This window comes from Panthera uncia (assembly GCF_023721935.1).
Source record: "Panthera uncia isolate 11264 chromosome C1 unlocalized genomic scaffold, Puncia_PCG_1.0 HiC_scaffold_4, whole genome shotgun sequence".
Taxonomy (NCBI): Eukaryota; Metazoa; Chordata; class Mammalia; order Carnivora; family Felidae; genus Panthera; species Panthera uncia.
Genome location: NW_026057585.1, coordinates 85,863,753 through 85,879,264, shown reverse-complemented (window position 1 = coordinate 85,879,264; position 15,512 = coordinate 85,863,753). Strand labels below are relative to the sequence as shown.

Sequence of the window (15,512 nt, the reverse complement as noted above, 5' to 3'; positions counted from 1 at the left end):
TGAGAGGTCACACAGCTAGGAATAGCCAAGGTCAGATTTGATTCTCTGCCTACCTTACTCCAAAATAGCTTCCTCTCCCCATCCTTTGTAGGAAATAAAAATCTGTCCCCCTCACCTCAGTCAGGTGGTTAACATAGATCAGTCTGGCAACGAGAAGGCTGCATGACTTTCGGTGTGAAATGTGTGCAAGTATCTTTTCAGCTAAGGAGGGGTGTGTGTGTGTGTGTGTGTGTGTGTCCTGTTAGATTCTAGAAGGGGCCTAAGAACTGAAGAAAGGGAAGGTCCCTGGTCAATAGAGTGGGGTGAGTCAGTCCTCTCATTTCACTGGATGCTGGGAGTGCAGCAGGGGGCCCATCAAGGGCTCAATGGCCATCCGGTCATGCCTGCTCTGGCCCCTGCTCAGCTCTGAAGGTGAATTCAGCACATATTTACTCAGAAAGTCCTGAGTGCCCAGCATTCTACTGGGCTCTTTGCTGACTCCACAGACGAAGATGACCAGCCTCTCTGCCTTCTGGAGCTTCGGCCTGTCAGAGAGACAGACCCACACAGAGCCTCCTGTGAGTCAGCCTGGGCCAGGTGACTAGCATGACCAGCCCGCGTCCCCCATCAGGGGATCCGAGGAGGCTTCGTGGAAGCAGGGGTGCCAGGCTGGTCTGTGTCACAGTGGGGCTCCTGCGGGGAGAGGCGCCCAGCTCTTCTCACGCAGGCAACGTCTACACCGGAGGGCCGTTGCCCCAGCCCGCAGGCAAGGGGGTGGTCTGGAGGTCGTGTGGCTGTGGGCACCTGCCTGGGACCCTCTCGGACCCTCTGAGCTAGCCAGGGTGGCAAGGAAATGCAGACAGCTGAGTTGAATCCTGATTCCACCCTTCGTCCACCTCGGGAGATTTTCATGGCCACTCGAAGTGCCAGAATCCCCATCCGTGGAATGGGGACACGAAATGTGCCCTCCTCATGGGGCTGTTGGAGGCTCGAGAGAGGCACTGCCCACAGGTGCTCAGCAGCAGGGTATCCGCCTCCACAACGGCTGGTGGCTGTTGCTCTGTCTCTGCCGAGGCCCGTGTGAGCGGCTGTGCGTCCAGCCTTTTACATGCGCGGTGTGATCCCTCGCCCTCGAGACGGTTCTGCAAGGTGGAGTTATTGTTGGTGCGGTTGTACAGATGAGGAAACGGAGGCAGCTAGTGAGTGTGGCTCCCAGCTCAACCCTTCTAGCCCCTTCCCGGCAGCTCGGCCATCCCAGCGCCTGGAAGGACCCTCCCCTGGGCCCAGCTCCGTACCAGGCTGTCTCCGCATTCAGTCTGCCATGTGTCTGTTTCTTGGGAGTGAATAGGGCCTCTTTGATTGCCTTTCTTTTCCCCTTTCCAAAAATCATCATCTTGTTATCAGAGACACACATCTGCGTCTCTTGGCTCTGACCCACAGGCTGTGTTTGCCGCAATCAATGCGTAGCTCTGTGTGGCCGTGATGTATATCCAAGATGGCACTGTGACCCTGAACCTCTGGGCCAGGGAGGGCAGCGCGAGGCCCCCCTGATGGGGCTGAGGCGAGGCAGCTGGCTGACACTGCCCTGCGCTCAGGGCTAATCCTTCTTGTTCCGGGACTGGGGAACAGCTGCCCCCCAGCTTGGGGGCATCCCTAGCTGCCTCAGAGCCTGGGCCCAGGTACTCCCTGCCACTCTCCCGGTGGGCACTCGCCGACCAAGATGGATGGCTCCCTGAATTACTCCACGAGGGGTCCCCGCTGGGTCCTCTCCCAGCCACTCTCCACACCATAGCCAGAGGAGCAGCCGGAAGCCATCCATTTCTCTTCCTGAGTCCTGTAGCCTGGCCCCACCCCCTCACCCCGGCCACTGTCCTCCTCCCTCACTGTGTGTAGTGACCTCCTCTCTGCTCCACAGATATGTCAAGACTCCCCTCAACTTGGTCTGTTGTCTTTGCTGTGCATTCTGCCTGGCCCGTACCCACCCCTTCTTCTGTCCTCCTTTCCTTCAGACCTCGGCTCAAATGCCCCCCCTCTCCTGGCCTCAGGCCCTGCTCTCCCCTCCTTTACGACAGGCGTTACTTTGTAACTGGATGTTGTCTGTGTGACGCCTGGTTGCCGTCATTCTTCCCCACCAGACCTGCAGCTTTTGGAGGGTGGAGATCAGGACCTTCCGCTCCCCTCTGTGTTTCCTGAGCACTCAGAAATGTGCTTTTGGGTGAATAAATCAATCTCGAGCAAGCGACTTAATTCCTTGAAGCTTCAATCTTCATCTGTAAAAGAGGGACAATAATAGAATTGTCACAAGGTTTAAAAAAGATGTGTGTGAAACATATGGCCCAACGCCTGGCACAAAGCAAGTGCTGGGTCAGTGCTGAGTGTGGTTATTTTTACTAACCCCTGGCGAGGAAGGGGTTGGTGGTTGGCGTCGAGGAGAACTCCACACTCCACAGGCAAACCTTTGTGGGGTGCTGGCCCTTGGCAAAGATCTCGGGGTGTCATGGGATTGGTCTCTGCCCCCCCCCACCCCCACCCCCAGCGCCTCACACCACACATCAGCCGCCTCTGGCAAGGGGCGCTTTGTCAGGGAGGCTTTCTCATCCGGGAATGAGGCCGTGGGAGGAGGGCATCCGATCCTTCAATCAGCAAGTCCCAGCGACGCCTTGACTTGGCTTCGATTAACCAGGCTGAGATTCAGCCCCGAAGACACTCACTGCCCAGGATGGACTGGAAAAAGGGACACAGGTGACACGGATTGCCATAATGACAGTTGAAAGAAGTTCTTTTGATGAAAGTGTTCAGAGGAAGAAGACCCCAGATCCAGGTGGAGGAATCAAGGATATCTTCATGGAAGCAGCAGCATTTTCTCTAGGACTTAAAGTAGACATTGGACTGGGGAGTGTGCAGAGACATTTGGGGTGAGAGGAGGGCATTCCAAGCAGAGGTAGAGCTTGAGTAAAGGGCTGGGAGCCTAGAAAGAGGGGACCACACAGTGTAGCTGGAGTATGGAAAGACTATTAAGAAATAAGGCTGGGGGCACCTGGGTGGCTCAGTCGGTTAAGCGTCTGGCTCAGGTTATGATCTCACAGTTTCATGAGTTCAAGCCCCACATCGGGCTCTGCACTGGCATCTTGCTTGAGATTCTCTGTCTCTCTGCCCCTCCCCTACTTGCACTGTCTCTGTCTGTCTCAAATAAACTGAAAGAAAGAGAGAAGAAAGAAAGAGGGTACTGTATCAGTCAGTCTCTTCCAAAATAATGCTAGGGAACAATTATTCTACAATGAGTGGCAGACAAGGAGTGTTTTTTTTTTTTTTTAAGGTTTATTCATTTTTTTCAGAGACAGAGACAGAGCGTGAGGAGGGAGGGGCAGAGAGAGAAGGAGATACAGAAACCGAAGCAGGCTCCAGGCTCTGAGCTGTCAGCACAGAGCCTGATGCAGGGCTCAAACTCACGAACCGTGAGATCATGACCTGAGCTGAAGTTGGACGCTTGACCAACAGAGCCACTCAGGCGCCCCTAGGAAGCGTTTATTTCTTATTCATATAGTTGCAGATAGGCTATCTAGGCTGTGCTCAGCTGGGTCCAGTCTGCTCCATCTGTCTCTCACCCTTCTTGGACCAGTGGCTGTTTGAGATTTGTTCTTCTCACTGTGGAAGGTAGGAGTGCAAGAGGGCAGGCCCAACCATGCAAGCTTATTTCAAACTTCTATTCAAGTCATGTTCACTAATCCCATTGACAAGTCTCACAGCCGAGCCTAAAGTCAAGGGCACAGTTTAATTCCCCACTCACCATGACGCCAAAGCAAATTACATGGGCAAGACCAAGGTTGATGGGCCGGGGATGTTTGCTTCTCCCATGGAGGTGAAGGGAGGGTACAGAGCAATCTTCTAACTTAACAGGTGAAAGCCAGGTCGAAGCCAGTGTGTATGGAGGGACTCAGCAGCTGCCCAGAGCTGCGGCTGGACTTCAATGTCTCTCGGGGTGAGCAGCAGAAGGCTCCGTCTTTTCCTTTCCCGCCAGTGAGCATTAAGTGTGTTGAAAATGCCGCAGTGCCTGCCCAGCTCCTATCCTGCCTTCCTGAGGGCTCATGCCTCCTCCCTGCCTGGCATGAAAGCCATGCTAGTCTTTCCTGCTGGGCCAAGGAGGTCAAGGATCTGCAAGGGATCCTAGCTTTGCCAGCCCCGAGGTGGCTTCCTCTGCTGGAACTGAGCCTTACGATAGCAGGCCCACGCACTGAGCGCCTAGGTGTGGTGCGCTGGGTATATAAAATTCTCTTGGATTGAATGCCTGCTGAATGCTCTTTGTGTGCATTTCTCTGAACTGGCCACACCCTTCTAAGAAGGAGACCTTATTCCCATTTTCCTGAGGTCAAGTTAGTTGCCCAGGATCCCACAGCTGGGAAGGAACTAAGCTAGGATTCGAACGGAGCCTACAAGGGTGTATGGTCTGGAAGGTGGTACCTGGTCACAGCTCTGCCCTGAGCTACTGAGCCACTGTGTGACTTTGGAGACACCACTGTAGCATCCTGGGCTCCAATTCCTCTGTCTGCCTTTTCTTCTCTTCGAGATGTCCTGAGATAAAAGCAGCTCCAAACTCGACCCTCAGCACTGTCAGAGGGAGTTTTAATTTTTTTTTTTTCAACGTTTTTTATTTATTTTTGGGACAGAGAGAGACAGAGCATGAACGGGGGAGGGGCAGAGAGAGAGGGAGACACAGAATCGGAAACAGGCTCCAGGCTCCGAGCCATCAGCCCAGAGCCTGACGCGGGGCTCGAACTCACGGACCGCGAGATCGTGACCCGGCTGAAGTCGGACGCTTAACCGACTGCGCCACCCAGGCGCCCCTCAGAGGGAGTTTTAAAAGACAAGTTTCCCGATCGGGCAGCACCCTCACCTCTTACTTAAAAACAAACTAATACGACATTCACGTCTTTACAACACACCCTGTTTTCCAGTGAGGAGCCCTGTCCAGTAGACTAGTTCAGTGAACCATGTCTGGTCATCCGTCACATTGACCCTCATTCAGCAGTCAGCCACAGCAAACGTCCTCCGGCCTGTTACGGCAGCAAAGCGTGACGTCTGTTTGGGAAGGCTGGAGGAAGCCATTAGTTCCACCAGGGCCGTGATGTCTGCACGTCCCCATTTTGTCCCCGCGACAGTGTTTTCCTTGAATAGCTGGCCACTGCTGTGTATGGTGTGTTTTCTCTGAGGCCAAGAGCCCTTTTAAAGTGTCTGAGGATCTCCAGGAAGGCACTGTCAGTGTTTCCACTAGCCGTGCATTCATTCAACAGCCGTCTGCTCTCGCCTTCTCTGCGCCTGGCCTGGGGATGGATGCCCGGGCCACTGGGAAGAGTCAGATCCAGCCAGTGCCCCCTGGGATTCACAGGCACGTACGATGTGGTGCGAGCAGTGCCGTGACCAAGGGGCCTGCGGCAAAGTGGGGCAGGCTTGCACAGGAGGGAGTGGGCAGGTCTGCTTGGTGGCTCAGGAATTCCTGAGAGAAGACTCCACGCTCCAGCCAAGGCCAGGACAGAGAGGAGGTGTTCACCAGGCCAACTCGGAAGAGGAAGGTATCCCGGGCATAGGGACCCATGTCAGCAGAAACCCCATGGCCTTCGGGGAGCTCCCGATGACATCATGTGGGTAGAGCATCACGTGCCCAGAGAGCAGCAGAGAGGCTGGTGAGGCTGCCAAGGCCTGGACCACAAGCACCCAGTGCACTGTGCCCAGGGACTTTGAATGTGATTAGGCATCGAGGGCCTAAGAAAGGCAGTGGCATCATCAGATCTGATCATCTTTTATTGATTCACTCCTAGCAAGAGCGTCCTGTTGAGTGCCAGGAATAGTTCCTAAAAAATATCTTTAGCCCTTCCAGAGGCTCCAGGAAACCTCTGCCTGGAAACACACATCCTCTGAACACAATTTTATGTGATCCAGGAAATAGCCATCGTGGGAAGATTCAAGAAAAGTATTATTCCTGAAGGAAAAAGAACCCTCCCAGACCTGACAGAAATGCAGAGGTCCTAATCCCTAAAAGGATTTCATGCAGCCAGAAGACGTCACCATCCAAGATGCTGTGATTTTAAACCATGCACTTTGGGGTAGCGGGGATATCATTTCCATCATCCCCGACACCCACAAAGCAGAACGTTCCAGTCGCTACTGCTGTATAACAAATTACTCCAAAATTTGGTGGCTTAGGACAATTCTTTTATTATGCTCACAGATTCAGTGGGTCAGGAATTCATAAAGGGCACAGTGGGTACAGCTTATCTCTTTACCACTGTGTATGCGCCCTCAGCTGGAAAGGCTTGAAGGGTAACTTGACAGGTGGAGCCCACGCGTGTGGGATTGGTGCTGGCAGTTCAGAAGGGGCTGTCACTCAGAAAGCATATACATGGCCTCCCCGTGCGTTCACTCCTTGTGGGCTCCATTGTCCTTCCTCACAGTATGGTGGCTTGTTCTAAGCACCAGCGTTCCAGGAGACGGGAAGTGGAAACTGCCAGTTTCTTAAGGTCTGGGCCTAGAAACTAGCACATCGCCCTTCTGCTTTATTCTTTTGCTCCCGGTAGTCACAGAGGTCGACCCAGATTCAAGGGGAGGATCCTTGGGAGGAGTCCTTCTCATGGGGTGGGGTGCACTGAGGCAGCCGTGTTTGGGAAATACAACCTGCCGGACAGCCACACTGAGAAACTGAGAAAGCTTGGAAGCTGAGAGAGAAACACATGTGTTGTTTCTTTACAGATTAAGAAAAGTCTCTGTGGATTATGTCATCAAATTAAATGCAACCATTAGAGTATGGCTCTGGGGATAGTGCAGTAATAGGCTATGCTTTGGGTGATTTTTTTTCCTTCTGAGTGTTCTTCCTGGAGCTTATGTTGCCCGGCCTGACCCATTTCTCTTTGCTAATACAACATCGCATAAAAACCTCGTGGTCATTAAGACAGCAGAGTCAGGAGAGGGGATACAAACCCTGTCTAGCAGCCCAGGGTTCCTGCCCAGGCAGCCCTGGGGGGTGGGGGAGGGAGGAGGTGACAGGAGCCGGGGGCCAGTCCCTTACAGAAACTGACCCACGCACAACAAATAGCTTTGCACAGGACAATGGTGTGGACACACACAGCCACCCTGGCTGATCTGGCCACAGGCTGGTGGTGGGGTCTCCTCTGTCTCTTGGCACCCGCCCCTGGAATAGATAGCTAACCTGCCCCGGGCGTGGTCACCACAGACACCTGCATGGTGGGCTCAGTCCGTTCAACCCAACACATTTACCTTTACCTCTGGGTGCCAGACCAGAGCCAGGCACTGCAAAATATGAATGAGCCACAGCCCCTGCAGACCCTCCCCACCCAGAGTGATGGGCCTTTTATTCTCAAATACTTAGCAGGCACCTGTGATGGGTTGGAAAGTGTCCTGGGCAGTGGAGGACAGCAGTGAACAGAACAGGGCTCTCCCCTCCTATGTTCCCTTACGAGAAGATAGTAAACGGGGAAGCAGATCCACACATGATGTCTCTGGGATAAAGGTGCTGAGGAAGAATAGAGAGGCAAGGGAAAAGCGACAGAGGTGTTGTTGTTGTGGCAGTGTGATGGAAACTGCCAAGGCCTAACAGGGAGCAGGCTCGGAGGGCTGCAAGAACAACATGCGATAGGGGTGGAGTGAGAGAAATAGGGAGGGGGAGTGGGCGATGAGGCCGAGAGGAAGGCAGGGCCAGATCACAGGGCCTCAGAGTCCAATGGGAGCCATGGGAGGGTTGTGAGCAGAAGAGTAGCACAGAAGGACTGGCATTTTCAAAGGATCTTTCTGGCCACCACGTTGAGGATAGATGGGTGGAGGTGTGGGGGTGGGGGACGCAAGGGTAGAAGCCCAGGGGCCAGTTAGAAGGCGCTTGGAATAAATCCAAGAGAGAGAAGAAGGTGGCTGGACCCAGGGGGCAGCACAGAGGAGGTGAGAAGTAGGTGGAGTCTGGAAATGGTGCAGAGAGCCACCAGGATTTGCTGCGGGATAGGGTGGAGAGAAGAGAGATGCAGAATCAAGGGCTGGGGCGCTGCTCTTGGGAGGAGGGGCTTGGCGTTAACCACTGTGGTTGAGGAGTAGGTTAAAGATGAGACGCCTATGGTCTCCCGGGGGTGAGGACAAGGTCCTGGCTGGGAGTTGACACTGGGGAGTCCTCAGCATGTAGGTGGTTATTGAACTAAGGGAATGAGGGAGGGCAGAGAAGAGAAAAGGCCCAGTGATGACGGAGCCCATCCATAGTGGTCTGGCGAAGAGGAGGAACCAGCAGAGGAGACTGGGAAAGTGCAGATACAGGGTTAGAAAAAGAGTGGCGTCCCGAAGGCCACGGTCCGCTCAGAGCAAGCACGATGCCAGGGAGAGTAAGTGCATCCGTCAGAGATGGACCATCCTGGCTCGCTGCCTTTCCCACTTCCGCTGGGAAGCTATTTCTTGAGCCGGAGATGAGTCTTCTGCACCCCGGAGCCCTGCTCTTCCGGAAGGGCAGAGACACATAGCTTAGCAATTCTTTGTGGTGCACCGAGAGTGGGGCAGCTCTTGTGGTGGAGATGGGGGTGCACAGAATGGGGGCAGACAGTGTGGGCCTGGAGGAGCTGCTGAAGGTTTTCTCAGGGGAGGAGGGTCCAGGGAGGGCAGGACCTCACGTAGACCATGGAATGACATTCACAGTGGCTTCCTGAGGGTGGGCTCTGGATCTCTCCAGGCGAAGGTGGGGTGGGGAGGCCGTTCCTAGCAGTCTGCGGAAGAGTCACAGAGGTAGGGACATCTAAAGAGGCCACAGGGAATGGTGGGAGGCCTGCTTGGGTTGGGGACTCTGACCTTTGGGGCCGCTTGGAGACAAGGTGCAGAGTTGGTGCAGAGAGGCAGTGGGAACCCTTGACCCCAAGGAGCTCGCAGTCAGTTAGAAGGTGAGCAGAGCCCCAAGGTTCAGCACAAGGGTGGTAGACACACGAGTGGAAGCTGTCTCTGCAGGAGGAGCCTGGCTGGATGGAATCAGGGAAGGCTGCCAGTGGGAGGTAGAGCTTGGAGAGCGTGTGGGCTTTGAGTGTGGCCAGATGCACAGAACGGCTTCCTGGCAGAGAAGAGCACGCGTGCCAAGGTATGGAGGCAGGAGTGTGCAGCACGTGTCCAGGAAGCAGCACTTGATGGGAGAGGAGATGAGCCTGATCCTTTGGAGTCAGACCCAAAAGGTTTCGATCCCCCCCCCCCCCCCCCCCCGCACCCCAACCTTATTGCACGGGCACTGGGAAGCCGTTGCAGCTTCCTGAGCTGAGGAGGGACACAGCTGGGTCTCGTTTTAGGAAGACAGGTCAGGCAACAATGTACAAGGTGAATTTGAGGGGAAGGGGAGGGGTCCTGGAGGTAGGAAGACCCTTTCAGAGGCAGGTGCCCACCCGGATGGGGATGTTAACGCCCCAGCAGCAGACACAGGTATGACCGATGTGACACTTTTCCTTTAAGTTGGGCCAAAGGTTTTGTAAGCTGCAGCCTCATGCCGCACTGCCCTGTGGGGCAGGGAGGGGCTGGTAACGCAGGAGCACCACAAGGCCTCGGTGACCCCAGAAGACTGTGGAGGGGCTGCCCAGGGCCAGTTGAGGGCAAGGAGGGCCACGCTTCTGTGTGTTGGGTGAAGCTCACATGTACCTAACACTGTGCCAGCACCTTTCCATCCACTGCCCCGTTTAGCCCTCCCGGCATCCTTAGGAAGTAGGTCCTACTGTCGTCCCCATTTTGAAGATGAAGGACACAAGACTCAGAAAGGTACAGTGACTTGCCTTGGCACACAGATAGTATGTGATGGAACCAGGATTTGAACCCACATCTCCCTGACCAGGCCAGTGTTTCAGGATGAGCTACAGGACCCAGGAAATAAGAACAATGAACTAATTTGTCAAGCACTTAACTCTGTCCCAGGCATACACAGGTGTCTTTATGAGAAAGGCCAGGCACTTATATGATGCATTTATCTCAGCTCAGGAACCTGCAGTGGCTCCCCAGTATCTAGCCCAGTGGCCTTACCTCACTTTACAGAGGAGGACTTTGATATTTGGAACAGATGTGTGGCTGGCCCCAAGCTGGGGTTTGAACCCAAGGGCTGTGTTCTTTTAACACACCTCACTGCCTCCTGCCTGGCAGGTGGGGGGGGGGGGAGGGGAGGGGGAGGTGTCCTTTGTGCACAATGAGCATTCAGAGCTAGAAGTGGGAGAGTGAGCCAACCTGGAACCTGCCTCAGGGCCAAGGCCAGTGGAACTTTCAAGCTGGCTGCCTGCCTTTTTGTCCCCCTTCGGCTCTGTGCGTCTAAATCGAGTGCCTATTCTCTGAGTAGGGTTGTGTGTTTCCCCCTGGGGAGCTGCCCCAGGCCGGCTGCAGGTACAGATAGAGTTGAATTCGGGATTGGGCCTTCTCTCTGGCCCAGCCTGGCCGCTGGGTAACCTCTGGCCAGGAATGAAAGGCTTTCCAATAAGTGCCTTGCTGGCCCGCAGCCCGGCTGTGTGGTAGGTGGGGGCCCGGGTGAGAGGTCAACCAAGGAAGGATACAGGAACCTGAGAGCCGGGCAGAACTTTGCCAAAAGCTCCCTTAGTGAGCTACCTTCTCAGCTGGGGCCTCCGGAGCATTTGGGAAGGAGAGCTGGTCACGAGGAGCCCTGGCTGCCCTTCTGGCCCAGCCTAGACCCTTGGGCTACTGAGCTCAGGCTCAGCCCAGGGAAGGAAGGCCCCTGGGGTAAAAACACTGGGCAGCTCAGGGCAGGATTCAGAAATCAGACACCCTGGGTCTCGTCCCCTTGGCCTTGGGCTTCTCTTCAAGCCCTCCCTGGTCAGAGCGGCCTCCTGTCCCTTGGAGGGATAGGGCAGGGTTATCAATCAGATCCAACTGTTTTCACAAGGAATTGAGAGAAGTTGCGTTCCACTCTGCCTTTGATCTAATCCTGGGTATGTCCCAACCCCTCTCTGGGGGCCCTCTATGAAATTTAGGGGCGGGGCAGTGGGATCTTAAAAACCCCTTCTGGCCCTTAAAAAATCCGGTGTGAGGCCCTGTGGTGTAACAGGAGGGGGCCGTAGCTTCAGAGCCAAGAGGATGGACACCAGCTGGTGCTCCGTGGCCGGGCGCGTCTCAGCATCTGTGCATCTGGGGCCCGTGGGCGTTCCCATGACCCACTGCCTCTTCATCTGACGGTAAAGCGTCCCTGTGAACCGGGTTTGGCCATTGACAACCACAAGGGAAGTAGCCAGCATAAACCAGGAAAGATCAACTTTGTTTGGCTTGGATATTTCCTACCAATCCTTCAGTGTAGGAGGAGTTGACGTTCTAGAAATTCACTTCATCCCCAATACCAAAACCATCTTGGGATGCCTGACTCTGGATTGGGGAGCCCTTGCTTCTGGAAGCAGATTCTAAAGCCTCCAGCTTTACCCTTCTCCCAGTTTCTCCTGATCTCCCTCTCATCCTTTTCCAGGCCTAGGAAGGTGGTGGTTTGAGTTTCAGGAGTCTCTGCCTGCAAAATCAACACAAGTGAGTAGTTAGAGAAGCACTAATTAAGGAGATTAGAGGCTGACTCTGAATGCAGGTGTGCCCGCAAAGCCCGAGCTCGTGCTTCAGACTCAAGTGGGGCTCAGCCCTGTGCGCTCCAAAGCTCCTCCAGGGGGGAGGTGGAGCCTGTGGTCCTCACTGAGCCTCTTCAAGGTGGAACTGTCAGTCCTCCTGAGCTACATGCCAGTATCTAAAGGATTTGCTGCTACTTTACTTTAAAGGAGGCAGCTGTCTCTTACAGGAAGCCCTCCAGATGGCCCCAGGCACATCGCTTTCTCCCTCCTTTCTTCCTTCATGGGACTCTACACTCAGGCTCTGGTTGTGCCACATGGGGAGGCCTTCCACATCACTCTCCTGCCCAGCCTGTGGTCTGGAGAGCTGCGATATTTTGCACCATTATCTCAGCCCTTACTCCCCAGGATAAGAATCTAAGGCCCAGTAGCAGGGGCCAGGCCTCAGAACTTGCGCTTTCTGGACTGACCATCCTAGAGTGGCCACAGAACCTTTGGTTTGTGCATTTGTTTGGTTTCTTTGCCCAAACATCCCCTCCCCTTTTTTTTCCCAAATGGAAGTAGGTTTCTGGTTATAAAAATAATCCATGAGCCGAAGAAGTCAAAAGGCACCTGTAATCCCAGCACTCGGGAGGTAACTGTTGAATCACATCTTGCCAGACTTAGTTCTGTGTAAGCTCATCCACATTTGGCATACAATAAAGAAATTATATTGTGTTTGGTTTTTTGTTTTTTTTTTTTTTTGCAACCTACATTTTTTAACTTAACAGATCCCATGGACATCTCCCCAATAAACACAGGCCTACCTCACCTGCATGGATGGCTCCATAGTTCTATTTTATGTTTGAGCCACAATTTATATAACTAATCCCCTATTGTTGGATTTGGAGTTTTTTCCCAACTTTTCCCCATTGTATATGGTACTGCAACAATAAATACCTTCCCAGATAAATATCTGTGAACACTTTTTTTTCTTTCCTTAGAATAAAACAAGGAATAGAATTGAAAAGTCAGAGGACTGGCATATTAAGGTTTTGTAAATGAAATGCCAGTTCACCGTCTCCCCAGTGTCACAGAAAAGTGGTGGGTGCCTGACTGGCACTGATGGTGGGCTTGCTGGCGGATATGGGTGGATTGAGGTCTGGGAAGTGGTTCGGCCTGTGAACTTGGTGTCCCAGGCGGCTGGCCCCCGGCCACTGCCCCGAGGAGGAAGCAGGCTGGGGTGGGCGGAGGGGGGACGCTTGCTCCTGGACTCCCCTTCAAAGGCTGGTGGTATTGGAGCCTCCCTGGATCGTGCCTGGGCCAGCCTTGGCCTCGGAACCTGCCTAGGCGTTTAGAGGGGGCGTGGAGAATGGTAGCTTGTGCGGCTGGGGATGGAAAGGACAGGAATGAGCCTGGGTCATGCCTCCGATCTCTGTGCCTACAGGAGGCCTCAGCGGGGCAACCATCATTGACTCCCTAGACACCCTCTACCTCATGGAGCTGCAGGACGAGTTCCAGGAGGCCAAGGCTTGGGTTGAAGAGAACTTCCACCTGAACGTGGTGAGTCGGACACCCTTGGGGTGTTGGAGCCAAAAGGGGTCCGGAAGGGCAGTGGCCAGCTCCACCCGGTCACTTCTGAGACCCAGAGACTCTGGCCCCAAGCTGCACAGCAGAGCAGTCCTGGAACTGGGGCTCTGCCCTCTCTGCTGAGCCCCCTCTCCTAAGACCAGCCTCAAGGTGGCGTTGAGCTCTGGCCGACCCAGGAGTATTTACCAGCCTGTTGTCCCCTGGGAGGGAAGACAGCCAACGACCCTTCCTTCCCCTCCGTGGGAGGTGGCAGGCACCCAGGAAGTCCCTTCTAGGGTTGAATCTGTCACACAGAACAGTAGCAACAGGAGGGGAGAAGTGGTGTATCTGCTCTGAGCCTCTCTAACCTGGAGCCCCCAGCTCACTCCATGCCGCCCTCTAGAGATAGGTGAGAGGCTGAGGAGCCATCCGGATGATGGTAACAATGACAATGACTAGTTCACGGGCTTGTTGTGAGGGTTAACTACCATGGAGGGTTACAACAAGCATTATAACACGGTCAAGTCTGATATGGATGTGAGGGGGTGTCCTCCTCCTTCTCGTCATCATCAAGGTTATTTTGAGGCATGTTATGCCTTCTGGTAGTCTGCGTGAGAAGGTCAGAATCCTCCCATTTCCCACTGTATGGAATGGGAGAAGGTGGGAGAAGGAAGGGGTATCTTCATAGGCCCACCTTGTCCCTGTGCAGATAGTGGATAGAGAATGGGCATCAGGCAGCTGCCTATGGTGCCAGGTGCTGGCAGGTTCGGGGAGCCTGGGGACATTCAAACAGGCGGGGGCAGGTTAAGGAGGGTCCTTGGAAGAAAGCAAGATGGGGTCACATCCCCTCTCTGAGCCTTGGCTTTCTCACCTGGAAAACGGGAACGGAAACCTCGCAGAGCCCTGTAAGGCTGAAAGAGAGAAGAGCTTTTCAGGTGCTGTGTCAGTGGAAAAGCTCTCCCAGATAAAGGGACAGTCATCGTTGTTGTCGGCAGTAAAGGACAGTGATGTGGGGAGCGCTGGGGGGGGCAGGGATGGTAATAGCAGACCCCTTTAGGGAGCCACGCCAGGCACCGTGTGTGCGCGGGGCTGACGTCTCACCTGTACCACTCAGCGCCCCGTTGCCACCTGCTCAGGATGAAGAGCCTCGGGCAGAGAAAAGCTAAATATCTTGCCTGAAGTCCCAAAGCCAAGTAAGAGGCCGAGGTGGGATTTTAACCTAGATCTCGTCCTTGGCATGGTGCCCCAACACCCCTGATTCGCAATCCAGACCTAAGAAAGAAAACAATGATTGAGGCAAGTGTGGACATGCCCTGAGGGCTACAGAGCTGAGGCTGAGGATTGCTGATTACCTACAAGTACCTTTCTGGCACCCCTCCCTCTCAGCCTCGGCTTTGTCCCATTTGCCCCAAAACCTCCTGGGAGAACCTTCCCCTCCCCCTGCCGCCCCAAGGAATGGCCGCCCTACCGTCCAGCTAGGCCAGGAGTTCCCTCAAGAAGGGGCGGTGGCTGGACTAGAGAATCTGCCTCCCCTCAGGCTAATCTTCAGCCCACAGCTCCCCACCAAGTTCTCCAGCTCCTTGGAGAACAGCCAGGCAGAACTTTGCTCTGATGGCCTCCGGCAAGGGCTGGGGAAGAAAGCCAAACCTGGTGTTTATTTGCAATGCTGTCAACGAGCTGTGGTAGCCTGCCAAGCAGGTGTCGATGCCTCTCAACTTTTGCTCCGAAAACCACCACCCAGCGAGGCCCCGGAGCCCAGCACAAGTATGGCCAGATCAATGGGGGGTGGGGGGCTGCGGCCAGAGCGACCTGTCTCGAGGACCTGGCTGTCCCTGGGAGCCCTGCAGGCACCTCACAAGTGTCCCCCGCCCCTGCCCTCCCCTTTCCCGCTGCCCTGCAGAGTGGAGAAGCATCCTTGTTTGAGGTGAACATCCGGTACATCGGGGGACTCCTCTCAGCCTTCTACCTGACGGGAGAAGAGGTAAGTTGGCCCTTGGAGGACCCTGGACCATTCAGGTGGGAAAAGGCTTCAGAGAACATCCAGTCCCGCTCCCTCGTGTCACGAGTGAGGAAGCAGGGATTCAGGGGGATTTGCCTGGGGCTGCCCATGTCCGCCCAGCCTCCACGGTGCCACCTGCAGGCTCTCTCTCTCATGTTTCATCTGATGTTTCCCTTCTCTTGCCCAGGTGAGCCCCGCTGGCTCCCACAGTTGCTAGTAAATTCTCCAAGGACGATGACTAGTCTACTCACACCAGCCCTGTAGCTCCTAGCTTGTGCTAGTTTTCAGCATTGGGAAAGCTAAGACCGTTGTTTCGCCATTTCCACCCCTGGGGCCCCTCAGCCTCGTCCTGCTCCACAGCCACTCCTCCGCTCCCCCTCCCCTTCCGGGTGCCAGCCACGGGCCAGAGGTCAGCTGCAGGTCTCAAGGGGCAACAGGGA

General features: G+C 54.7%; 1 protein-coding gene across 4 annotated transcripts in view; it reads left to right on the top strand.

Moving 5' to 3' along the window:
• Positions 1 to 15,512, top strand: part of MAN1C1 (mannosidase alpha class 1C member 1) — a 144,486-nt gene that overhangs the window by 94,373 nt on the left and 34,601 nt on the right. For all 4 annotated transcript variants that reach the window (XM_049617763.1, XM_049617762.1, XM_049617761.1 and 1 more), the window contains exons 3-4: positions 12,952 to 13,067; positions 14,974 to 15,054. In XM_049617763.1, the coding sequence (XP_049473720.1) occupies positions 12,952 to 13,067; positions 14,974 to 15,054 (197 nt within the window). The remainder of the gene's footprint in view (positions 1 to 12,951; positions 13,068 to 14,973; positions 15,055 to 15,512) is intronic.